This window comes from Microtus oregoni, unplaced genomic scaffold (genome assembly GCF_018167655.1).
Source record: "Microtus oregoni isolate MIOR12 unplaced genomic scaffold, Mior012 000052F_ref0000163, whole genome shotgun sequence".
Taxonomy (NCBI): domain Eukaryota; kingdom Metazoa; phylum Chordata; class Mammalia; order Rodentia; family Cricetidae; genus Microtus; species Microtus oregoni.
Genome location: NW_024543828.1, coordinates 8,414,383 through 8,442,299, shown reverse-complemented (window position 1 = coordinate 8,442,299; position 27,917 = coordinate 8,414,383). Strand labels below are relative to the sequence as shown.

At 36.6% G+C, this 27,917-nt stretch overlaps 1 protein-coding gene and 1 pseudogene across 2 annotated transcripts in view; one reads left to right on the top strand and one right to left on the bottom strand.

Moving 5' to 3' along the window:
• Positions 1 to 27,917, bottom strand: part of LOC121437524 (fibroblast growth factor 13) — a 509,730-nt gene that overhangs the window by 55,293 nt on the left and 426,520 nt on the right. For both annotated transcript variants that reach the window (XM_041637389.1, XM_041637390.1), the window contains one exon: positions 27,662 to 27,765. In XM_041637389.1, coding sequence (XP_041493323.1) covers positions 27,662 to 27,765 — 104 coding nt within the window. The remainder of the gene's footprint in view (positions 1 to 27,661; positions 27,766 to 27,917) is intronic.
• Positions 16,474 to 16,563, top strand: LOC121437573 (annotated as a pseudogene).

Genomic DNA, 27,917 nt, shown 5'->3' with positions numbered 1-27,917 from the left:
GAGGACCAGATACTCAGTTTAGAAAAGTGGAGCTCATATGTGACATTCAAAACAGCACCTGACAAGGGCAGACATAAAACCCTAAATGGAAGAGAGTGGCATGAGATGAGGTGAAGACAAGGGGTATATAAGTCTCTGAAAGGTTTTCCTAGATAAATGGAGGACAGCTGGTGAAGTATGCAATAAAAAGGATGATTTTTCTTTTGTAAACAGGAATGATTAATATTTGTGTTTGCTAATGGGGATGGCATGACAGAATGAGAAATTGGATGAGAGAGACAAAGACAATCTGAACAGTTTCGGAACTGGTAAGACAGAGCTGAATTCTGGGCAGCAATGTATAGGATGCCCTTATGTAGGAAGAAGGACACTGAAGAATAATGCAAACAAGACAGAGAATGAAGAGAGATATAAGTGGGCAAGTAGGTATGGAGATGAGAGTATAAAGAAATTTTGCTGTGGCCTAGGTTACTATACCTTATGGTAACCACTCTCTCATGCATAGTTGATTTCACTTTCTGTATCTCCCGCCATTATGACCCAACAGGCAACTTCTCCAGGCCTTCGTTAAATCCACATCTGGGTGAACTCAACATCTATAAGGCTGCCTCCGGAAAACACAATTACCCATAAGAAAAGCAAGGAAATGCTCAGTACTTCAAGAGAAATCAAGCATGAAATAAGAAACAATAATTTACCTAGAGAATTTAGCACAATAATAGCAAAAGGAGCAGGAAAAAGGAGAAATTAGAGTCGAAAAGAAAAGTTTACACTGAATTTACTAGGTGCCAGGCACTGTTCTAAGGTTCTTTCCATACGATACCATGTATAAATCTCTCAAATCTACAGTTTCCTCTATGTCCCCCATAGATGGTCATCAACAGTCATGAATTTGGAGTAAAACAGCACTGCACATTGTCTTACAGCAACAACAGCATAGATTCAGAGTTGACACAAATGTGGAGTAAACAGGCAAAATGGAATCAACGATGTTGGAAAGAGTGATATTCTGAGTTCTGGGCCATCTAAGATATGGAAGAACAGTGAGGATATGGAACTAATAGAGACATGAAAATAAGAATGCCTTATGATCCACCCCTATGAAGATAACTATTATTAATAATTTTGCAGTATGTATGACTTTTATAGAAAATGAGAGCCTAAAGATGAGTCCTGAGTGCCACCTACAAGAGGTTGTGCCTCACCTTCATTTTTTTTTGTTTTTTCGAGACAGGGTTTCTCTGTGGCTTTTGGAGCCTGTCCTGGAACTAGCTCTGTAGATCAGGCTGGCCTCGAACTCACAGAGATCCGCCTGCCTCTGCCTCCCGAGTGCTGGGATTAAAGGCGTGCACCACCACCGCCCGGCATTTTTGCAATTCATGTTTCTCCAGGCTCATACAGAAAAGAGATGATATCTGCTAAAAGGCACCAGTACTATTAATTAAGGTGTTTATTCCAGATGAAAAATAACTATTCTGGATTAATAGAAACCTTTTCATTCAGCAGTTAAATGACTGAGTGTAGACGGACAGGGGTTTGACTAAACATTGGACAGCAGACCAAAACATAAAGAAGGAAAGGCTAAACAACACTTTCTTATATGAACCTTTTTATGATACCTTAAATTCTCACCTACCTAATCCTTCTATTACCAATTCCACACAATCTGTTAGCCTAGAATCCTAAGACTGACGTGATTGGGACTAAGGTATAGGGTAAGTTTATGAGATCATTCAAGGTTCAGAGGTATTTTTTAAAAAACTGGGTGATATTAGTTTTCTTAGAAAGCCCATTGCGATGTCTAGTGAAGGCCCTTAATTAGGTGTCCAGTCTTCCAATTTATAAAGAAAGGAGGCTACAAAGAGTACGTGACAGCACTTTCTAAATACAAAAATAGATCACCATTGTGGAGAGTGTCATCATTTATTTATAAAGAATTCCCAAGATTGTGAGTTCTCAAAAATAAATCAATCATAAATTTAAATAAGTATTTAAATACTCTGATAGTTTGAACGTAATTGGCCCCTATAATCTCATAGGGAGTAGCACTACTAGAAGGTGAGGCTTTGTTGGAGTAGGTGTGGCCTTGGTGGAGGAAATGTGCCACTGTAGGGGTGGGATTTAAGGTTTCCTATGCTGAGGATACTGCCCAGTGTCTTAGTCAACTTCCTGTGGCTTACAAGATGTAGGACTCTCAGCTACTACTCCAGCACTTCTGCTTGCACACAGCCATGCTCCCTGCCATAATGATAATAGACTGAATCTCTGAAACTGTAAAGAAAGCATTTAATTTTTTTTTTTGCCTTGGTCACGGTGTCTCTTCACAGCAATAAAAATCCTAAATAGAATAATGGACTACTGATGAAAATATGCAACAATGTTTAGAATTCCAAATGAATTATCTCTTGATGTGTATAGCAATCTGTTGGTAGGTTTTGTGCATTCTTAATCACCTGCAGATACTTATCAAATACCATTTACAGTGCTCTTAGGTCCATGCAAAAAGAGAAAAAGAAGACTAAAATTCTGGGCATATCATAATGCTCTATTTTATATATTTTCACAGGATTACACTTTTTATTTTTTAATATTTTATTAGTTCTTCGAGAATTTTGCACATGTTTGATAATATCCACCCTAGTTTCCCAGCCTTTCCTGGTGGCTCCTTTCATTCTCAACCTATTGTGTGTGAGTGTGTATGTACGTATATGTTTTCCCACCAGTGCCAATTTGTGCTGCCCAAACATTTTCTGATAAGTGTCCTTCCACTGGAGTATGGCTGACTTATAAGGGGTTATACTCTTAGGAAATCCTGACTATTCCATTCCCAGCAACTAGCAATTGCCAATGGCTCCTTAGCTAGGGGTGGAAGTTCATGTCCAACTCCCCTCTCCGTGCTAAGATTTTGGATCATGTTTTTAATGTTAAGCAGGTGAACCATGGAAATTCTGAGCTCTGAAAGGATCTCAGATTTATACTACAAAACTTGAACTTAAATAAGTACAGTACTTCGATTTTCATAATGGTATTTTCAGCTTATATAAGAAGAGTTTTCAGTCAATAATGAACAGAGAAATACTCTCAACCAAATACAACTAGGGAACAAAGCACCTACAAGAGATGCATCTCATTTTAAAATGTTTCACTTCAAAAGGTCTACAAATAGTACCTTTCCATAAGTCATACTTCTTAGTTAATAGTAAAGTTTATAAATGTATTTAGAACATTTGTTATCTAAAAAATATCCTTAGTTCAATGTTCATTTGAATGATGGGGACGCAGGTATTATTGAACATATACACTTGACAGATAATTCAAAAAAGTAATCTCAGTGAATTTTAGAACTAAATGATGCCATTCTCTTTTTTAAAGATTTTATTTATTATGTATACAATACAGTGGGCTGCCTCCATGTATGACTGCATGCCAGAAGACAGCACCAGATCTCATTGTAGATGGTTGTGAGCCACCATGTAGTTGCTGGGAATTGAACTCAGGACCTCTGGAAGACAGTCAGTATCCTTAACCTCTGAGCCATCTCTCCAGCCCCCAATAATGTTATTCTTATTGAAGTTCAAAAGTTAAGGTGGTTTGTTCAAGGGCAAAATTGGCATGTCATAGCCTATCGAAGCTTATGAAGCTTGTGTTTGGTTTCAGGTCTGGATGGCTCTATATTTCTATTTTCTGTAAACCTAAATATTTGAAAATCAAGGCTGTAAGTGGCTACCACGGGAATTATTTCCTCTAAGCACCTCTAGATTATGAGATGGAAAATTTCATGCACAGTCAAGCAACGAGTACAAATGGTTGAGAGTACCATTGCTGAATCCCTACACATCATTCTATAATTAAATGGATACAAAATTCTCATAGTTACTGGAAGAATTACACAAATCCCCCATCTTCATTTTACAGGATGAACCTGGGAATATTAATCTCAACTTTACTATTTCTCTAAGATACATTTATGCATAAATAGAAATTTCATGAAAGATTTTGTTGTTTAAAAGTGTTCTTTAAGTTCATTGCCTTTAAGAGACTTATAAAATAAATGCATGCATTCTGATATGATTTTTTTTCTAGCTCATCTGTAAGAGAACAGCATGGAACTATTTGAGTTTAGCTTTGTAAAAATTGCAAAGATCAGCATTTTTGATACCCAATGAAATAAAATGTAAAGAAATAATAAGCAAAACTAAGGCAAATCCAGTGCTTTCACACTTCTTCTCATCTTAGGTGACCAAAGCTTAGTGTTTCAGCTGCTAACAATTCCTCCGAAGAACTCCCAAGCAGACTTTCTTGGCAACAAAAATAACAGAAATTCTCAGCAATTACAACTTGACAAATTCATAGAAGAGACAAGATTCCCATGAATATACCAGAGGATTCCTGACATTTGGTAGGTGTGTTCCTAAAACCTCCTAACACAGAACTACAGCACGTTTGGGGGTAAATTTATTTTAATCCTATCAATGCCTACATATCACATGTAGTCAATTATACCAAGATTTCTTCTGAGAAGTCTCAACTTCCCTATTTCCGTTGCACTAAGTTTGGCATGAAAACTATAGATTGGATAATTACTAACTGGGAGAGAAAACCCTCTAACTACCACAATCACCCACATTAATTCAAATTGCATGAAAGGAAAAATAACAAATGTTTGGAAGACTGCACTATGGGGGCAACTAAACAAACAGGCTCAAAGAAACAAAAACCTGATATTAACACAGGGGGAAAGCATGAATTTTTCTCTTATGTGGGATAATGATAGCTCAGATTGGAGGTCACTTGGTCTGCTTCCTGGACCATTATTCTGGGTCAAGAATACAGATTTAGTGCTCATTACATGTTGGTAAAAACTTAGGGCCCAGAAAGGGTATTTATAAGCCCACATGAGCAAATATTTTCAGTTTAACAATATCTGGTTATATATCATATCATTTGCATACAGCGAGTTGCTGTGTTTTGACACCATTCACACACATTCATTTCTTGTATGAGTCATAGAAAACTCAAATGTGACATTTTCCACATTATTCTGTGGGATGAAGAGCAGGACCATTAACTGCAGGCAATTAGAAGGCACAATAATCTTTTATTGGCTTAAAATAATTATGTCTCTAGTAGAACCCTAATGCTACTTTTATATAAATAAACTAGATAATTGCAGGCAGAAAAGTAAAGAATACTATTGTGAAAGATTTCACAGAAATCTACCCCACTGTTCTGATTGAGAGTAGATAAAAATGGAAGTTCATTTCTTCTAGGTTTACCTCATCTATTTTTAAGATGAAAACCTGGCTCGCAGGTATAAAAAGCACATCACATCTCTGCTTTCCTTATCCTCAGTGTGTGGATCTTATTTAAAAATCCATCATGAATGCACAGTTGAGTCATTATGACCTTAAGAAAAACGAGACAAGGAACTACAGGAAACAAACCAACAGCATTGTTTAATATTCAAGGCAAAAGTGATGGCGACAAAGGAAGAAAGCTGCTCGAATTCCTATACACATTCGCACATTGAAAGCTGCATTCCTGGATCTCATTGTACCCACTTTGTAACTGCCAATACAACTGCATTCAGCTAGTGATTCTCGTGTACAGAAAAAAGACTTGCTTAATGAAACAGCATTGTATTCATCAGTATTTTGGAACAGGTGATAAAGTCTTGGTGTACGCAGCACTCATAATGAAAAGGGAGAGAGGCATAAGTACATGAAGGCACGCTGAAACGGATCTCATTTGAACTTCCAAATAGCTCTTTACTAAACAGTCACATCTTCAGTCAACCTTTTCTTACTACATTAGAGAAATCATTCATTTCCTCTCAATTATTGACCTATTACACACTCAAGTTTTGTTCTCTTATTTGTTATACATTTATAGATTGTGTACTGGCCATTTGAAAGTGAAATTGATGCAGAAGAAAATAAAAAAGGAGCCATTCTTACCTTCAAATATCTTAAAGTATAGCTTATGAAATGATAGTTCTACATATAAGAAACATTTAGAAATAAGAGATGTGTGCAAATGGGATATACATAGTACTCCAAGAGCCTCAACAAGATAAGGTGTCACGAGACATTCTGAAGGCTTTTCTGAACACACAGCACAATGGGAGGCTAGTCTGATCATTACCAGGTAGCTTCTTCCAATTTCTAAATTCATAAAGAATTAATTAAATACAAATAAATTAGAAATTTAAGGACACACAATCCAACCTCACTGAATAAACTCGGCAGTCAAGTTCTCCAATTAGCAGTTTAGAAACACACAAAATGAATGCAGAAGCAAACAACTAATAAAGAAAAACCCAAAAGAAGTCCTATCTCATTGGAATTCAGAATGCCATGTTTCTTTGAAGGGAAAATGATTTTAGAGGTATTCATATCGAAGAAAGTGCTGGTTAAAAGCAAGACTTTCAGTTGAGTTAGTATGTATGGAAACCCATTTAGCGTGCACACATATAAAAACTGTCTATAGTTAATCATGAAGGTAAACACCTGCAATTCTAGCAGCTGGGAGGCAGAGGGGGAAGGATCGCCATGCGTTTGGAGCCTGTCATAGAGAAACCCTGTCTTAGAAAACTAATTCAAACCAACCAAACCTGTATAACAGGACCTTTCCCTTGAATTCTGTGAGATGACAAAGAATGTATCTAATTGTCTTGGTGTTCCTGTTCTGAAGACCTATGGAAATTATACAAACTCTTTTAATAGCCTACGGAATGTGTACATGATTGAGAGTTAGCAACAACTAAAGGTAAGCTCATGTATCTTTCAAGAATACTACCTAGAAATGTTTTTCTAGCCAGAAGAGACTAAAACAGTTAAGGCTCTTTACTCACGACATCTCTAACAGCACAATGATGAAAGTGCCAAACAAGAATGCAAAATTAACTTCAAACTATCCTTTTTCTTTGTTCCCACAACATTTAGACATTTTTTGAACTGCGCATTTAACTCAACAATACAATGTTTCATATAAAAATGCAGCAGTATTTTGTGATCACATGACATGCAAATGGGGATACTGCCATGTGATATAGTGTAAGCAAGATTCCTTTCAGTGAATAAACTATTAAGCCAAATATTGCATCTTCATACAGCAACACTGGACTGTGTCTAAAATCCTTTACTAATTCTTAAGGCAGGACAAAGTTAGAAAGGGAGCTGTTTATAGTCATAAAATTTCTGTGTCATACCACAAACTAACTCTGAAATGAGATCTTCCCATATAAGAAAACATTTATATCAAGGGTCTGCAGTGAACTTTTAACCCACCATGAATTCTGCTTATAGCAGTTCTGCATGGGGCTTCTCAAAAGAGCAATTTCCTCAATTATACAGAGTTAGACACTCCTCCCTGATGAGATGGTAATAGGTTAGGTGGCCACAATAACAGCAAATAAAGGTTCCCTAAAATCTCATAAAAATGCAAACTCGGCACTCTATTTGTACTCAGAAAAAATTCCTATAAAAAGTTATTTTATGTTTTACTGCTACTGTTTAGTAGCAAAGATTAGCTGTAGCATCTAAGAGAGGAAAATGGGTAATGCAAAAGTGACTATAATTGGTTTCAATTTTTTTTTCTGAGGTGCCAACAAATGTTTGAGAACACAATGTAGTTATTTGGTTGGACACACTCATATTCTAATTTATAGCATGTGTAATTTAGTCACAGATTCACTGAGAACCTAAATATTAGTAACATTTAAGAAGTGTGATTGTCGTTATAAAATGATAAAGGAACATAATGAACAAATTTGGGAAGTAATTAACTACCATGCCAGAAATGAGCAGATTCTTTGTTGATACTTTCCAGGTCTGTCAGTGGGCTCTATTTTCATTGCCTCTGACATAAAAAACACACTAAGAATTTTGGGGGCTGTCAAAATGAAAGCAGCTATGACATTTTGAAAAATTTATGGTTAACTGTCAATTGGTATGTATTAAAAATATACCAGTACACTGGGCGGTGGTGGTGCATGCCTTTAATCCCAGCACTTGGGAGGCAGAGGCAGGCAGATCTCTGTGAGTTCAAAGCCAGCCCTGATTTACAGGAGCTAGTTCCAGGACAGGCTCCAAAGCTACAGAGAAACCCTGTTTTGAAATACAAATATATAGGGATATACATGCATATATATGTATATTTATACACATATATATCAATGCTTTAAAATTGCATCTTCTCATTACATCTCACATATAGAAAGCATTTAATGTAGTTTTACCATTATACCTATGACTTTGCATATTGGTAGAGTTTTTCAGAATAATGAATTTTGGATTTTAATCAATATATACTATTAGCAAAGAAAATTATATCGTGTTAAAGAATGACAATCTGTGTAAACTATAACTATGCTAGAATTAGCTATGCTTAGAAAAAGACTAGAATGTGTTCTAAGTGACGCTTAAATCATTACTCACTGATGCACAGCAACATTTCAGGGGATATTAATAAAAATAATCACACATGAGCATGGCAAGCAAAGGAGAAATGCAAACTGGCCGTCCACCTTCTCTCTGAGTGCTTTTATGGTCAGTGCTCCTGTCCAATAACCTACAACCTACCACAGCAACGACCAGATCCCATTTCATTTCCAATTTTTTTAAAAAAGGAGTTTATAATAACTCTGACAAAGATCACAAGTGCTTATTTTTCCAAATGGAAAATTGACCCGATAAAAAGACTGTGTACAAATGTTTCTATAGTCTCCATTCAGCAAACATGCCACATAAACAGGACAGTTTGATCTTATGTACGTAACCAAATCATTTAAAACATATTTTCGCAGGCATGGACATAATTATTATCACAGTTTTGAGAAATACACTGAGCATATTTGAAAATTCCTGCCACCATATTATTTCCTATGCATACTTACTAACTTCCTGTAGTTTGAATTTCAAAAGTGGACAGAAACAACAGTGCAACTGGACCGGAATCTCATAGACTACTGAAAACTTATGGAAGAAACTGTTTCACTTTTATCTTGGCGTCCTAAAACTGTTAGGATTAAAGGGTCCTGATTGTCAATAACATCAACTAGGTCTAAAACTAAACACATCTAGAATTGTCTCAGCACATCTGAGATTCCTCTTATTCTCCATTTGTTTGCTTGCATTTTTCCATGTATTGATTTTATACATATTATAACCAGCAATATACTATATAGGCAGTATTTTGTCAAGTGACTACTTTCTGGATCCATACCCATATGCAAGCTCTGAAAAACAGAATGGTAGCTTCCCTGACAGCAATAATCATGAGTAGCTCATGCAAACACAGGAACATCAGAAGAATATTTACGAAAGACAGACTAAACAATACATCCCTGAAGCACATGGAAGCTTTACTAACAAAGTTGACAGTTCAGACATTTGGGACTGGAAAGATGGTTAATAACAGTGTTTGCTGATTCTGCAGAAGACCCAGCTTTGGTTCCCATCACCCACATGGTGTAATTCCAGTTCTAGGGAATCTAATAATTTCTTTTGACCTCAGTTGGCACTGCATGTATATGGTGCACATACATACACTCGAGCACATACATATATACATAAAATAAATAAATAGAAAGAAAGAAAGAAAGAAAGAAAGAAAGAAAGAAAGTAAGTAAGTTCAGAGGTTAAAAACAGGTGTTACTTGGTAGGAATGGTGAATTGAAGTATAAATTATGGAGAGGAAAAATGCCTGGCTTCATATCAAAGTGCTCTGTGTCAACAGAAGTACCACCTAGGACTGTGGCAAAGCAAGAGGCTGAACGAAACCATGCGTCATGGTTCTGCACTTCCATATTCTTACAACTATTCATCTGTTTGAAAAGTTGCATGTCTGTATCAGAAATACTAGCCGTGTTGGCTGAGCCTGTTACATACACATTAAATCTGTTAGACTGAACCCCTGGTGACATTTAAATGCTTTAATGATAGCCAAATTGGAAGCAGAACTTTTTATGAGTTAATACTTAGATCTGGCAATGGAAAAGTATAAAAGAAACATGAAGTAACTGGTGATTTTCCCTGCTGAGAAGAATTTTAGGACCATAAATGTAATAAATAGCTTTAATAATTATGGTTTGCATCTACCTACTCTAGAACTAGCCACTCATCTACTGAAAGGGCAGTGGTAAATTAGTCTTAGAGCTCTGCAAAAGTCAAATATACATCAGAATTCTAAAGAAGCAAGAGAAAATGGAACGGGCAAAATTCTGCTGTGTTGTCTAATCACCCATCAGTCAATGGTAACTCTGCTATGACAAAAAAAAATGCACTGTGTTAATGCACCTTGATTATTGTAGCTTCATAAAGTTGTACCTGTGGGTCCACACTGTTCTCTTTGCCTACTTCTGAAGCAAACAATTCACAGAAAAATAGTGGGAATGCTAGCTCAATGTCACTGTCCGAAGGTGAAGTGGACTCTGCTATACCTAATAGATACAGTCACTAGAAACTACTATAATCTACTTGTGTTGTTCAGGTGGGACATGATTTTATTTTTTATAAAGAAAAACATTTAATTGCAACTTGCTTACAGTTCAGAGCTTCAGTCCATTGATACCATAGCAGGAAGTAAGGCAACCTGAAGATGGACGTGGTACTGGAAGGATAGCTGAGAGTTCTACATCCAGATTGCCAGGTAGCAGGAAGAGAGAGAGCCTCTGGGCCTGGCTTGATCTTCTGAAACCCCAAAGCCCATCACCAGTGATATATTTTCTCCAACAGGCCTCACCTCCAAAAGCCACGCACTAAGCATTCAAATATATGAGCCTACGGGGACATTCCTATTCAAGCTACCACACCCACCATCAACAAGAACCTGAAAGCCACTGGCTGGGAGGGGCTTTTGTGGCTGTGGGGTTTTCCAGGACTCAAAGCCCCCAAGAAGTTGCCATTGTTATCGAAGACACCTCAATATCCCTGCATCATCATGACCAGAAATTATATAGCATTTTAGATCAAGGAGTGAAAACCAAGGACAAAACCAACACTTGTGATTTTTCTCGTTGTTATTTGTTGATTATAGATGTAGTGTGTGAATGGTCACATATGAGAGATTCAAGGATACTGAGTCAGAGCATTGGAGGTAAGAAGTTTAATTAGAGCAGTCTGCCATGGACAGGTACATAAAGAAAACAGTCAATGGAGTGTCAGGTCTTCTCTTTTAGTTCTCCAAGGAGTGGGGTTTCCCAGCAAGAGGCTGTAATTTCTTTGATTCCAAACAGGAGTCAGGGAAGCAGGTGTATAGGAATCACAGATTTACAGAGATTTTCAAACTTAAAGCAACGCCATTTCTTGATTTATCTGAAGAATGTGTCTCTGTCATATTCAACCATACTGCCCCATAACATACGGATGTGGAATTAATGTGATCTACTGGAGAGTGTTGTTTGGTGTGACTGGTAAATTTCCATAATCAGACACACTTAGCTATTCCCAAACTCAAGGGCATTCAAACTTTTTCCCTTCAAGGAATCTTTTTTTCATTTTTTTACATTGAGTCTTATACTACAAATAGCATTGCCAAAGTTATAAGTCAGGTTGGGAATGAAATACTTCATGTCAATTCTTCCCACAGCAGATTATCTATTAGCAATTAGAGCTCAGAACTTAGCATAAACCTCATTATGTACATTATAAACTCCAGATATTATCGGCATGGACCAATCTCATAGCATTTTGGGGTACTAAATACTTATAGAGTCTTAATTGGTATTTACTAATTGATCATAAAAACTTCTAGGAAGACCAAGTCCCAGCATGGGGAGGGGAATGGGGCATATAACCCCATCCCTTAGCTGAGAAGCATCAGTTTTCTCTAAGAGTATTGCCAGTAGTTGTTAGGCACACATCCAAGAGTATTTGGGCAGTACATACTAGCTTTGATGGGGTAAAACAACACCAAACATGAAGGTGATGAGCTGGAAAGGGAGGGGGACTCTAGGGAGGGTTGGGATGGGAGGGTGAATGTGATTAAAACAATGTCCGAAATCCTTCAAACATTAATGAAATGTTCCATGAAAAATACAAAAAAAAATAGCAACAGAAAACTCCTGAACCTTTGTTCCATGCTTTAGGTCCCCTGGGATCTTAGATATGTGACTTGAGTTCTCTGAAAGTAGGGAAATGAAAATCCTTTTTAGGAATCTCTGTTTCAAAGGTTATGACAGAACACAGAAGAGCTAAGCTTCTAGACTCCCCTAGGCTCTATTTTCTTCAGTGCAAATCACCTGAAAAGAGGGTTTTGCATGGAAACTTTCATTACAGCGATCTACACTATTATATGGGCAGGAAAAAGGGAATACTTTATATAGAACTTTAAAAGAAATCTTTTATGAGACTACCTACCAATCGCCTAAGAAGGACTGCTGCACTACTCCTGATTCTATGAGCGGGGTAGACCTTCTTGTACACAGAGTTTTTGCTTGTTTGTTATGGGTTATAGTATTTGCCATAAATAATGTAGTTCTACCTGTTTGAATTTCTTCCTAAGTTATCATTTTCATTGTCTAGTGTTTCATTGCCAATTATAAAAGTTTTGTGGAACAGTTCATAAACTCTGCCAAACGTTTTTAATCCTCTCTACTTTTGCAGTATAAATAGTAATATTTAGAATTGCTATGTGCACTTGACTTTTCCAAATCTTTATGAAAATATTTTCCTGAGTAAAATTGAATGCCATTTCTAATTTTGACTCTTCATGCTATGTGCTATGCCAGAATTCCTATGAATATCTGATGCCCTATGAAAGGAGGCATTATGTATTATTGCTACTGGCTATATGCAAAAATCCATCCAAGAAATCAATTGAGGTTTTCCCTGTAGTTCTACTTCCAGGGTTGTCAAAAGTAGTTAGCATCAGACTAGCTGATGAATAACTTAATCATAATTTTTGCACAGACATGCCATCTCTAGACATACTCAACTCAAGCAAAACATATTTAATGTATTAGTCATGGGATTGCCAGTTATTAACCTTGGTTACAGCTATTATAATAATCAGAGAAATATTTTCATTTAAAGTTTCTTCAGAACTCAAAATTCCCTTGAAGACTGGTGGTCATTGAAACCCTTCAGTTTTTTTCCTGTGTCTTAGCAGTGTACTGACTTACATAATTCTGAAATGTTAACCCTTAATAGATCAGCAATTGGCAATCATTGAGTCTTTTAACATATTTTAAATATTTGAATAGGACTGACAGAAATCGTGATTGGCCTTTATATTTTATTATGCACATATATTAATTATGCCAATGAATAAATATAAAAATGTACTTTTGCTAGACACTTACATAAGGCTAAGGGTAGAATGGGGGAAATGAGTTATTAATTAATGATCCTGGAATTTAGAAATGAACTATTTCAAAGCACAAGTTTCATAGAAATAAGAACAACATGGAAAAACATATTAGTGAACAACTTTTTCTTCCCTATCTCACTGTGGATTAAAATAAACAAGAAGGTAAGGACTAAAATTAGCACCTTCATTGAATAATGTCTTCATGCTATTCATGGTATACTAACATAAAATAATGCTAAAAGGCCATTGGTTCTCTTCCATATATCTACTAAATTTTACTGAGTATACTGTTAGAGCAATCTTCTGATGGCCAGGGTAGGTTATATATTAGAAGCTTAGCATTATTTTAGGAATTCCAAAATAAACTAGTGTCATCATAGCAACAGAGTATGAGTTTGATTTCTCCATTTGTCTTTGTGTGTGAGAGAGACAGAGAAGTAGGGGGAAAAGAGAGGAGAAAAAGCAATCTCTTCACATGTTACTTTAACTGTTAAAATTCTTCTTTGTCTGTCTTGACCATTATTTTATATTTTTGTTCAAATATAAATTATGTTTTTCTATAAACATGACTTTAACTCCCAGTTAAAGCATGAGACACTCTGCTAAATATGGACCCCATGACTTCTAATTTAGATTAATTTTCCAACTTGGCCTCGGAAATCGATCACTGAGTCGGTATCTGTCTTTAGCTACCACCACTATTGTCTTTCTGATTTCTGAGAAAGTAAAATCCTCAGTCATATGATATATCACCCTGAATAACTTACTAGCTTCGGCTAATTTTTAATAGAGCCTATGAAAAGAGGATATTTAAATACCAAGCTGTATTGTCTATATTTTCATGAAAATCTTAGTAGTACAGAAAATAGTAAACCGGTGAAACAAATGTGGTCTGGGAAATTATCTTGGTCTTGAAAATGAAGCTTTGCTTCCTCTCAAATCTCAGGTTTTACAATTTAAATTCCAAAAGATATGACTCCGAAATGTGTCTATATAATAACCCTTATAATGTTATAATACTTTTGTCTGAACAAAAAGCACCATCACAATGTATGAGTGCATATATAGATTATATGATTATAGTTTTCAAAAAAACATATGCAATGAAACTGGAAATTTGGACAGTTAGAACTTCTGCAATTTTATACTATATAAACATGCAACAACTGTTCATTAAAGTATACCAATGAGAAAAAGTTCTAGATTTTTATATTTACTTGTAATTGTGCGAAGAGGAAGGGCCATGAACCGCAGTGCACATACGGAGGTCAGAGAACAAGTGGTTTGTTCTCTCTTTTCACCATGTGGGTTCAGGCGGTCAGATTCAGGACATTAGGCTCGGCAACAAGCACCTTTCCCCAGCACACTACCTTAATGACCCACGAAAAACTTACAGACAGAAGTTAATATTTCTTTGCACCCACTCTCTTTGGTTTAGCACTTTAGCTTGATGAAAACTTCTTCTACTTTGGATATGATACTGCTCACGTTAATTTTCAGTTTCCTTTCTTTTATGATTGAGATAACACCAGTTCCTCAATGAGTTCTAATGACTAAAACATTGTTCTACATTGCATTTTTATTAAATTTGTAATCCTCTATGATAATAACTCTAGACCTTAAGTTATGTCTAGTTGGTGTTACACAGATTTGACATAACCCAAACATTTTCCATGTTACATAAAACTTCTTGGAGTGCATTAATTGCTCTGAAGTGGTCAATAAATTTGTGCAGATTTTAATACTTCTACATTAGCATTTGCACTAGAGATGTCAATTTCTATAAAAAAATTAGGTCAGAGGCTACATGATGACACTCTACCTCAGAAAAAAATCTGCCAATATTGTAAAATAAAAGTACAAGAAATGATCTAGTTCAGAGGATATTACAGGAATATGACTATGTAGCTTCATATACTCTCTTACTCTAGACTTGATCCTATACTGTAGAGAAAATGTTATAACAAACATATCTGTCAACTCACAAAACGAGAAAATGGACAGTAGATGAGCTAAAATTTTTCAATATATTTATGTTAAGTCTACTGAACTTGAAGAACATACTTTGTTGTGGCAATCTAAGAATTGCACCTATTGCTAGTAAATAAAGGATAAGATATGAAGCATTTTTATGTATCTACTCTGTCCGTCTAGTGAAGATATCTGTAAATGGAGTGGGGTCTGCCTGCCCATAAGTATACATGTAGAAGCCAAAGGTTGACTTTGAGCAGTTTTTTTTTTCTATCACTCTCCACTTTATTTTTTGAGACAGGCTCTCTCACTGAAGCTGGAGTTTGGCTTTGCAACTCGACTGCCTGGCCAGTGACTAAACAGGAGGCTCCTCCTTGGCCTGCCCTCCATCCCAATCCTGTGCTTGTTTACACTGAGATTTAAGTGGGTGCTGGGTCTCTAAACAAGTCCTCACCACAGCAACTACTTTACTCACCGAGCAATCTCCTCAGCCACCTTATGCTCAAAATTTAATGTATTCTTAAGTGGCTCCCACGCAGAAAACAATGATTGTTTGATACAGATACATGATAGATAGCTACATAAATAGAATGAATGCCAAAGCAATTAGGGTAAGTTGAATCTGAGCAAAAGGCATGTGTTGTTCTTTGCACATGTGCTAATCTCCAATTTTCTTAGAGTCAGTCAATTATGTATTGAGAAGTAAGTCAGATACTTTAATCAAAGCCCTTTATTCTAAGTGATAAGATACCAACCACAAAGGATTATATGGTGTATAATACCATTTATATGAATTACCTAAAATAGGTAAATGCACTGAGAAAAAATAGGTTAGCAGTTACCAAGAAGTGAGAGGAGGGATGGGGTATGCCTGCTAGTTGGTATAATTTTATCATTCATGGTAATAATAAGTTCTAGAACTTAATAGCAATGATGTTTGCTAAAATGTGTTAATATGTGAAAACTATTGAATTACATACACAATAATGAATAATTTTATGATCTAGAAGTTGTATCTCAACAACACAGCTTTTTTTTTCCTTTTTCTCAATACAGGCTCTCTCTATATAGCTTTGGTGCCTGTCCTGGAACTATCTTCTGTAGATCAGGCTGGCTTTGAACTCACAGAGACCTGCCTACTTCTGCCTTCTGAGTGCTGGAATTAAAGGTGTGTGCCACCACTGCCTGGCTATGCTCTCTTTCGCAGCACATATACTAAAACTGGAACTACACAGAGAAGATTAGCATGGCCCCTGAACAAGGATAACAAGGCAGCTTTTTATGAAGAAAAGGGAAGAAGAAGGCTGAGGATGAGGGCATTGATTAGTTGGTAAATTGTTTGCTGTGAAAGCATGAGAACTTGAGTTCAAATATTCACCACCCATGTCAAAAGACAGGCTCCCAGTAGACATCTGTCATCCCAGCTCTAGGATGCAGGGACAAGTTGGTAGATCCCTGGACCAGTGATCAACCACGCTAGCTGAGTCAGTGCATGTAATGTTCAGTTAGAAACTCTGTCTCCAAAATGACTGACAAAGATACGCAATGTTCACCTTTGATCTCTGTGTGAACATGCATCTTCACACACATGAACACACACATATATACATACAAAAAATAAAGAACAAAAGAGAAAAAGGAGGAAATAATACAGTTAATATAGTCAATGGCTTGAAATATTAAAAAAAAGTCCAATGGTGTAGCCAAAAGATTAGGAAGGCCAAGGAATAGAGAATACCTATATCTAAAAGGGCCAAAGAGCTCAGAGTCAGAATTGTTCAGTGTATAATCTGCAAGGATTCTAAGTTGTCAAGATTATAAACTACTCTCGCCACCACAGGAATTAATGTGGAATTTCTTTACAAAGCTAAAAATAAAACTATAGTTATACTATTATATCACTCCTGGGAATGTTGCCAATGACATATATGACATGAATGTAGAAGGGAGACTATTTGGGGAAAGGAAAAAGGGAAGTCGACTCGTGGGAACAGGGGGAACAGGAGAGGGTGATGGGGCTAGAGAATGCAAAGCACATGATATACTGCAACATTCATACCCATGTATACACTTGAGTAAGCAAATGAACATGGAAAGGTAATGTTTGGGGGGAACATACTCCACTTGACATTTATATTTATTTTCTTCATGTTAGTTCTACCAAGTCAGTGTGACAGTTGATATACATTGATCACATTGTACTAGTTAGCATTTCTATCACCTTAAATATTTTGGGACACTTGCATTGTTTTAAATAGCAAGGTTTAACAATTTCACAATGGCTAAAATCTTGTGAAAGGTGATACAAAATCATAAACAACTAATGCATCTGGACTTAAACTAAAGATTCTATTGATCCATATGACATGCTTATAAAAAAAACCCTAAAATTTATCATTTTGCCCTTTCCTTTCTTCCCGCCAACCCTTCCCAGGCATTCCGTCTTGCTCCTACAAAACCATGGGCATATTTTCTTTAGTTGTTACATATTTGAATGTCATATGCATACATCGCTATATATGCCTAAATACATAAAAACAATCTACTCAATCCATTTATCCCTGAGGAAGACTATTTATCTTTGTCTCATTATTCCTTTGTTTCTTTGCCAAAGGTTGGGGCCTTATGAAATTTCCCCTTTTGATATCAATAAGTTTATTGGTACTGTATTTGTCCAGGTCTTTTCTAAGCAGCCATGTTGGTGAGATTTCATGAGTACAGTTCCCCTATCATTTCTAGTATACATACTTTCATAGCAGATTTCCTGTTCCACTGGTTCTTCGATCTCCAACTATCCTGCACCCTTCTTCCACAATTTTCCCTGAGCCTTACATACAGTAATTAAGAACAATTACTGTATGTAATTACTGCTTAATTAGAAGCAAATCTAGGTTATCAAAAAAGGAAAAATAATGTTTCTGTGTTATAGCTACTAGAGGACTGTTATGACCTGAATTCTCTGTATTTCTGATAGTGATTCCCCTGAATGGAAAACACATCATAGGATGTTGAGAATAATATATTAGTCTATCTTCATGTGATGTGAGAAAAAAAAGTGATAAATTTAAAGTATGTATAAACTATCTATTAGAGAAAGAAAAAAAAGAAAACCTATACCCTTAATTTAGAACAACTGAGTGGAGCTCCTGAGTCAGTAACAAAGGCTGCCTTATGGTTAAGGTATGAAACTAGATAATTTGTAGAAACTTGTTTCCTTCATATGGCTTGCTTTGGCAGTTCCAAAACCACAAATCATGTTGGTTATATTATTCTCACAAATTATTGGTGATGTATGCATTGGAAAGCCTTTCTTCTTTCAAAATCTCTATTATCTACACATTTTTGCTAGAACTGACACTGTGTATCCCAGAAATAGTCAACTGCTTTTGACAAAATATAAGAAATTAGATAAACATGGTGCCATGAGTTCTAGAATATTCTAAAAGAAAAAAGAAATACTTTTTGTTTATCTATGCATTGTTATCAACTGTGCCTAGTATATATTACTATTCTATTAAATAAATACTAAAACATTACCAATATTTCCATATTTAAAACTCTTGAGAGTTTATAGCTAATATATATTTCAAGAACACTTAAAAATTTATTACAAAAGCTTCATGTTATAAAATATTTACGCTATGAAGTTTTGAGAACTCTCAAACCCTTATATGGAACTCCTTATTATTAGTTTAAAAAAACTCAAAGGTAAGAAATTTTTTATGCACAGTGAACGGTAATTTCTTGTTGTTCGAGAAAGATAGTTATAGCATGGTTAAAAGTAAACACGTTATGAAATAATGGTTAGTTACGATCATCGGTGCCACACATGGTTTGTCACTGCCACTTGAGCCGACACCAAGTCTGTCCCCTGTGGCAACAAGAGAACTATAAGTCTTTGAAGAAAGAAATTGAAGAAGATACCAGAAAATGGAAAGACCTCCCTTGCTCTTGGATTGGAAGGATCAACATAGTAAAAATGGCAATTCTACCAAAAGCAATCTATAGATTCAATGCAATCCCCATCAAAATCCCATCAAAATTCTTCACAGATCTGGAGAAGACAATAATCAACTTTATATGGAAAAACAAAAAAACCAGGATAGCCAAAACAATCTTATACAATAAAGGATTGTCTGGAGGCATTACCATCCCTGACTTCAAACTCTATTACAGAGCTACAGTATTGAAAACAGCTTGGTATTGGCATAAAAACAGAGAAGTCGACCAATGGAATCGAATAGAAGACCCTGACTTTAACCCACAAACCTATGAACACCTGATTTTCGATAAAGGAGCTAAAAGTATACAATGGAAAAAAGAGAGCATCTTCAACAAATTGTGCTGGCAAAACTGGATGTCAATCTGTAGAAGAATGAAAGTAGATCCATATCTATCACCATGCACAAAACTCAAGTCCAAATGGATTAAAGACCTCAATATCAGTCCGAACACACTGAACCTGATAGAAGAGAAAGTGGGAAGTACTCTACAGCACATGGGCACAGGAGACCACTTCCTACGTATAACCCCAGTAGCACAGACACTAAGGGCATCATTGAATAAATGGGACCTCCTGAGGCTGAGAAGCTTCTGTAAAGCAAAGGACACTGTCACTAAGACAAAAAGGCAACCCACTGACTGGGAGAAGATCTTCACCAACCCCGCAACTGACAAAGGTCTGATCTCCAAAATATATAAAGAACTCAAGAAACTAGACTGCAAAAGGCTAATCAACCCAATTATAAAATGGGGCACTGAGCTGAACAGAGAATTCTCAACAGAAGAAGTTCAAATGGCCAAAAGACACTTAAGGTCATGCTCAACTTCCTTAGCGATCAGGGAAATGCAAATCAAGACAACTTTAAGATACCACCTTACACCTGTCAGAATGGCTAAAATAAAAACACCAATGATAGCCTTTGCTGGAGAGGTTGTGGAGAAAGGGGTACACTCACCCATTGCTGGTGGGAATGCAAACTTGTGCAACCACTCTGGAAAGCAGTGTTTCGGTTTCTCAGGAAATTCGGGATCAACCTACCCCTGGATCCAGCAATACCACTCTTGGGAATATACCCAAGAGAGGCCCTATCATACAACAAAAGTATATGCTCAACTATGTTCATGGCAGCATTGTTTGTAATAGCCAGAACCTGGAAACAACCTAGATGTCCTTCAACGGAAGAATGGATGAAGAAAGTATGGAATATATACATATTAGAGTATTACTCAGCAGTAAAAAACAAGGACTTCTTGAATTTTGCATGCAAATGGATGGAAATAGAAAACACTATCCTGAGTGAGGTAAGCCAGACCCAAAAAGAGGAACATGGGATGTACTCACTCATATTTGGTTTCTAGCCATAAATAAAGGACATTGAGCTTATAATTCATGTTCCTAGAGAAGCTAAATAAGAAGGTGAATCCAAAGACAAACACATAGGCATCCTCATGAATATTATCCTTCATCAGGTGATGAAAGGAGACAGAGACAGAGACCCACATGGGAGCACCGGACAGAAATCTCAAGGTCCAAATCAGGAGCAGAAGGAGACGGAGCACGAGCAAGGAACTCAGGACCACGAGGGGTGCACCCACACACTAAGACAATGGGGATGTTCTATTGGGAACTCACCAAGGCCAGCTGGCCTAGGTCTGAAAAAGCATGGGATAAATCCGGACTAGCTGAACATAGCGGACAATGAGGAATACTGAGAATTCAAGAACTATCGCAGTGGGTTTTTGATCCTACTGCACATACTGGCTTTGTGGGAGCCTAGGCAGTTTGGATGCTCACCTTACGAGACCTGGATAGAGGTGGGCAGTCCTTGGGCTTCCACAGGTCAGGGAACCCTGATTGCTCTTCGAGCAGATGAGGGAGGGGGACTTGATCGGGGGAGGGGGAGGGAAATGGGAAGCGGTTGCGGGGACGAGGCAGAAATCCTTAATAAATAAATAAAATAAATAAATAAATAAATTTTAAAAAAAAGAAATAAAAATGGGGAAACAGAGTACAGTACAAGTATCCTAAGATTAACCATGAGACATAAATTGTTATCTATGACAATAACAACATGTAGGTGATTTTATTTGATGGATAAAGGTAAGGAAGAAAACTGAACTGAAATGGAATTATCAAGCAGAAATCAAAAGAAGAAAATAGATTATATTAAAAAGGTGTCCCAAGAATCAGCAGTTTTCATTGCCTCAGAACATTCCTTCAGAAATGTAAAGACAACCTGTAGAAATAGAAAACCTGCACCCTGGTATATCAATCATAAAATCTGCCTATTTTCTTTTATTTACATTTGGATAATGGTTTTTCCATCAACTGAAATACCAAAGGTCAAATTCTTGTTTTCATTCATGACCTGTCAAGGCCCTCCTCTGAGCCTTATTGCACACATCCGTTAAAATGCACTATATGCAGACACATCATTTCTATCTGTTCAGTGACTATGAATGGTACTTATTACTATGGCAAGCATAGAAGAAATATGTAGCATGCAAAGGGGAAGGAGTTTTCCAAATATTATTTGGAAGTGACTAGCAAAGAAAAAAGAAATTTTAGCGTATCTAATGGCATGGCCAACACTAGAGAGGGAGAGAGTTTTAAGCAGGGTCAAAAACATCAACAGCTTGAAAAAAACAAGGTAAAGTAAGAAGTGTGGTCTTGCTAAAGCCTTCCAGTGGAGATGAAGCTACACGACAGTGGATAGAAGAGGGATAGGAAAGTTCAGTTCTCTGAATACCCTGAAGACACCAGTGACTATCTGGGGTGGGGGAGGTGAGGTAGAGCTTAATGATGCCTTTCAGGTGGGCCTCTTTGCTTGTTTGTTTGGTCTGGTTTCTTTCCTTTTCCTTTTTTTTTTGGTGAATGTTAACTAAATAACAGGAGCTAGTAGACAGGGAGTAAAGATAAATGAGGGGAAGTCCCAAGGTAACAGGGCAGGTGATTGAAATGGAAGATAAGGGGTAGGAGAGGAAGAAACCCTCTACAAGGAGGTAAGGATAATGAGATGACAGGGGCAGATGTTAGTGCAGCATGTTTGCATGTGATAGAGTAAAATGGATATTCTGCCAGATTACTTCTTTATCCCATTAACATACAATGAAAGGTCATCAGTGAAAATCCCAAACACAGGGATGGAGGAGGCAAAGAGCAACTATTTGTGGAAAACTGTAGCCATAAGCAAAATGCACATCACTATATGTTTTAGTGAATAAACTGTTACTGGAATATAGTGATTCATTCATTTATTTTATTGCCTGTGATTGCTTTTGTGCTATAAGAGCAAAGCTGAATGGGTATGACAGACACTTTATGGCCAACTTATAGAGCCTAAATTGATTACCAAGTAAGTTGACTATGAAGTCATTAGGATAGAATTCTATCCTATTAGGGTCCAGAGATAACATTTTAAATGAGATGAAAATAAAATAGGGCTCCAGAGGGAATGGTGATAAATTTGTTGAAGGAACCTAAAGTCATAATGGATACAGACTAATGGAAAGAATTGGAACATTTATCTGGAGAGGACTCAGTTTTCAGTGCTAGAACAAGACAGTTTGAATATTTTACACCTACATTTTGCTTTGGTATATCTGAAATATTTCAATAAGAATGTAATTACTTTCCATAGTTTTCAATTGCTTATTTAAGGTTATTTTCCCTTAATAGGAAATACATATTTGTAGGGTTTTGAATAAGAAAAGCAGTCATTGGCTTATATATTTGAATATTGTTCCCAGTTGGTGGATCTGTTTGGGAAGGATTAAGAGGTATGGCCTTGTGGGAGGAGGTGTGTCACTGGGGGCAGCTTTGAGGTTTCAAAAGATTCACTTTATCCCCAGTGTGGCTCTCTGCACCTTACTTGTGGCTTGAAATATGAGTTCTCAGCGGCTGCTCCAACTGCAATGTCTTCCCTCTACCATCATGGACTGACTTTAACTGTTGGGAACCCTATGTCCAATTCAATGCTTTCTTTCCTAAGTTGCCTTCTTCATGGTGTTTTATCATGGCACTAGAAAAGTAACTAAGAGAAGTTAGTGCTGAAATGGTGCTATGGTTTGACAGAACTGACTGTACTGATTCTTGAAGGAATGTGGCAGAGTTTGGGATTTTGGACAAGAAAAGGGATTGAATGCAGTAAGCAGAAATGAATGGGTCATCTTAGTAGGACACTGGGAGATAGTAATGCTGACAGTTACACAGACAATGGGCACCCGACTCAAAAGATTTCAGAGGAGAACAATATTTGCAACTAGGTTAGAAATCATTTTAGGATGTTTTGGCGAAGGTTATTGTTGATTTCTTCCCTTGTCTTAAGAATTTTCTGAGGCTAAATTTAAAATAAACCAATTTCTTCGGTAGAAGAGATTTCAAGGTAGCCCGATATTGACCTGTCACGGGGTTATCAGTAACCACTATTATGCAGCTCTACAATGATTAAAAAAAAAAAACCCAAGTGGGGCAAAAAGAAATAAAAAAATGCCATCTGAAAAGAGAAAAAATTAATATTGGAGTCAAGGCTTGTGCTGAAAGAGCTAAGGAGATTGAGGAGAAGCTTGATCCACAAAAGAATAAAGGAAGATTGCCTTTAGGGCAAGGCCTTACCCATCTAGGTTTCCAACTTGTGAGGAAAATGCCTAAGTAACTTTCTGCTTTTCAAAAGAGAAACCAAGGAAAGCCACAGCAAATGTGATCAATGGGGCCAGGCTGCATTCCAAACAAACAGCCAACCTTAGCAGCACCTTCCATTTGATTCTGGTTCAAGAATCATAGGTAAAATGGTTGTGAAATCTTTCATGGTTAAAGAGAGCCACTGAGGCCAGGCAATGTATGACAGGGCAGCTCCTGAATGAAGGCCCTGAGAAGCAATTGTGTAGAGTGAAATCTGGTTGTGTTGGAAACCCCAAGATGCTGGACATGCTAGAGATGAGGGATATCTGCCAAGGCGAGCTGTGCATGGGCAGTTGAATCATCCTAAGAGCAAGATTTATCTTGAGGGCAGCAAAGTTAGAAGGGTAGAGTCATATGATCCTTCAACAACGGATGTGAAGTGATGGGATTCTCGGTTTTCACCTGCTAGGTTTTGGTTCAATATTCCTTCCCTATGCCTGATTTGTTCCTTTTATAATATATATTCTATGACATTGCATGTTAGAATTTTTTTTAATCTTACAGGGGTTTACAAGTAAGATTAAAGCCTTGAGTCTCAGAAGAAACTTTGGGCTTTTAAAAGTGTTTAGACTGAAAGACTATAGGGAATTTTGATATTGGAATCAGTACATTTCACATTATGATATGGGCATGAGCTCATGGGGACCAGGGAATGAAATGTGGTGTTTAGAATGCAAATGACCTCTGTAGGCTCATGTTTGGATACTTGGTCTCCCAGTAGTAGAATTGTTTGAGAAAGATTAGGAGGTGTAGCCTTGTTGGAGGATATGTGTCACTAGGGTAAGCTTTGAGGTTTCAGAAGACTCATGCCATTCCCAATGTGTCTCAGTTTCCTGCTTGGGGAATGAGATGTAAGCTCTCAGATGCTACTCTGTGCACATGTCGCCTTGCCTTGACTCCACCATCATAGACTCTAAACCTCTGGAACCAAAAGCCTAAATAACCTCTTCCTTTTCTAAGTTGCCTTGGTCATGGTGTCTTATCACAGCAATAGAAACCCTATCTAAAACAATATAGAATTTTCTACATTTATCTTCTTAAGTATATTCATTATTTTATTTCCTTTCCATATCTGCATATTAGTTCAAGGAGTCATTTTTCAGATTAAACGCTTACTTTTGCATTTGACCCTGCTGATCTAAAAAAAGTTACCTGAAATGAAATTGTGCTATAGTACTAACAAACCTAAAAGTATTCCGTTGCTTTTCCTATAATACTAGCACTGTATTGATAGATAATAGATTTCATAAAGCTTGCAATGAATTCAAAGTTTTAGTTTATCAAACAAGGTAAATCTGTATGTCATGGCCAACAAGACAAAATGCTGACAGGTGCTCAGAGTTTGAGGTGCCTAGCTGTGAGTGAGCCATTGTGGGCTTGTTTGTCTCTCACATCTCTTTCCCTCTTGGTCACTTAAAACCAAGGTGAATGCAGGATTTTTACAGTGTATGTAAAGTCTTTAGATATCTGACTTTGAATGAAATTCAGCTAACAAGAGAGACCAAGAGCAAAAACAGATTAATTTTTTAATTTGCAGTTTGAAGAATGGTTTTTTTTTTGTAGAAAAGAAATACATACTTGTTTTATTGACAACACCAGGCTTAAATTTGTATTAAAGAAGTAAGCCTGTGAATAGCACCATGGTTATGACTCTAGCCTGAATTCCCAAACCACTTTACAATTTAGTAAGTCACTGGGGGGGTCAAATGCCTTAGAGCTACCTGCAATACAAAATCAGACTGGAAAATTAAGCCTGCATAGTTGTGAATCTGATTTGCCTTACTACAGCCAGTGCATGCACAGCTGGTTCTGTCTCTAGTACTGGTCATGACAAAGTTCTAAAAAGCTGTAAGAAATAGATTTTAACTACAAGTTGCAAATCTTTTCAAAAGGGTATGGAGAAACTAAATCAGAGCCTTCCCTCTTTTATATTCAAAGAAATAGACTTTCTGTAAAAATATATACAATTTTTACAGACAAATACATTTTATATGTTGTTTCTCTTAAAAATTGAGGCTTTTCAGTTTTGTAACTAATTAGTGGAAGCTTAGTCAAGTACTTTTGGCCATTACTAGGCTAATAAACTTAAGAATCATCCAAACCAAGCCAAAGTAGACAGGCCTACACATCCTGAGCACGTGGGCTTTGTCAACAAGCACACCTGGGAGATCGCGGGCGCCCGCCTCCCTTCACATTCTCGTGCACTCCTGTGGCTTCCAGTCAGTTTCTTACTTGCAGCTCACATCCATTTGCACAGGTCACCGTCATTGTTAGTGCTTCTTTGTGACACTACAGAGAGTGGTGGATTCTGCGTATTTATTGAGCTCTATGACTAGCCTGACGACTGGCCACTCCGTTCAGGACAAGGAAATCAAGTCTGTCCATCTAACCACTTCCATCCAATCTACAATGGGTTTTGATAGTCGGTAATCACCTCATTCTTAAGGCTAGTAGGCAGTTTGATAAGCAATGTTTTCCTTTTTTGAAAGCCTAAAGATTGTCTACATTGATTGAATGACGAACGGTTGGAGGATTAAACTAAGACAATCAAAGTTGATAGCAAACGCCTTTTAACACAAAGCAATTTTACCAGTCTAGTTTCTTCATTTTAAATATCCTGTACCTTTCCTAAAATTCAGGAATTCAAAATAAACAATAAAAATAGCAAGGATCTTTTATAACTGGTAGGTAGATCTATTTATAGAAATAAAATCCTAACTCTAGTACTGTGGCAATTTAAAGTTATATATAAATTTAAAACATTTGCTTAACCAAGTACACTTGGTCCCAAATTACTCAGTAATCTGTAGCCTATATTATTTATCAATAATACACAAACAAACTTATAGATATGACTGTCCTCATTCTTCTTACACACCAGCAAAATTTGTGTGTAGGAAGAGGTTAAGTTGTACTTGACAAAAATGGCATTAGTAGTATAATAAAATATGATATAACATGTTCATTTTTATATTATAATTCATATAACAATGCAATATGAATGAATAGAGATGACCTTTATATTTCTACATACAAAATTATGATAAAGAGTGAATCATAATGATCCTGATTGGGAAATATTTTACAACTGTAATAAAATAGCACACTATGCACCAGAAATATGACTGATAATCAAAAAATTTTGTAAGTGTTTTAAAGGATGGAAATGTTTATTTCCCAGGTTTGGTCATTATAATACTGTATGCAATTATTAAATTATCACACTGTAACCATAAATTTCTGACAAAAAATTAAAAATGGAAACAGATGGCAATTGTACTAACTGAACAAATTGGCAATGACAACTGTGGAGCACTTTACAAACCAGTTTTTGTGTCCTGGACTTGATCTAAGAGAGAGATCTCATTAATTTTTCAGGAATAAATGGGGCAGATATAGTTATGTAGTTAAGTAACAACTTTGCTTCCCACAGCTGCAAAGCCCAATTCCCTATTTAATGGTACATAATAGTCCAATAGCACTATATAGAAAATTTTTAGGAATACTATTAATTTTATATTGACCATGCTGGTTTTCAATTAGGAAGAGCTATCATTTTCACCAGAAAATAATTTGCCCTTACAACTGATATATTCCAATCCAAACCAAAATTTATGACAAAAGAATATACATCATACATTTTTTTCCCTGTCAGATGAAAACAAGATACATGAACACATGGACACAAAGACTCACCGAGGTGTACAGGTATCCCTCGCTGTTCATTGCCAAGTACAGCTTGGTTTGGACTCCTTGAATAGCCACCACCCGAAGACCCACAGGGATAAGGTTGAACAGAGCTGAAATTTCAAAGAATATAAAAATGTTACAATTCCAATTTGATAGCTCTTCAATGTAATCAACAGGAACACCTGGCTTCCTCAAATCAGTGGAGACTCAGTGAGTCTAGAAATATACTATTGTAGTCTTGTTCTACTTTCTCGTGTATCTG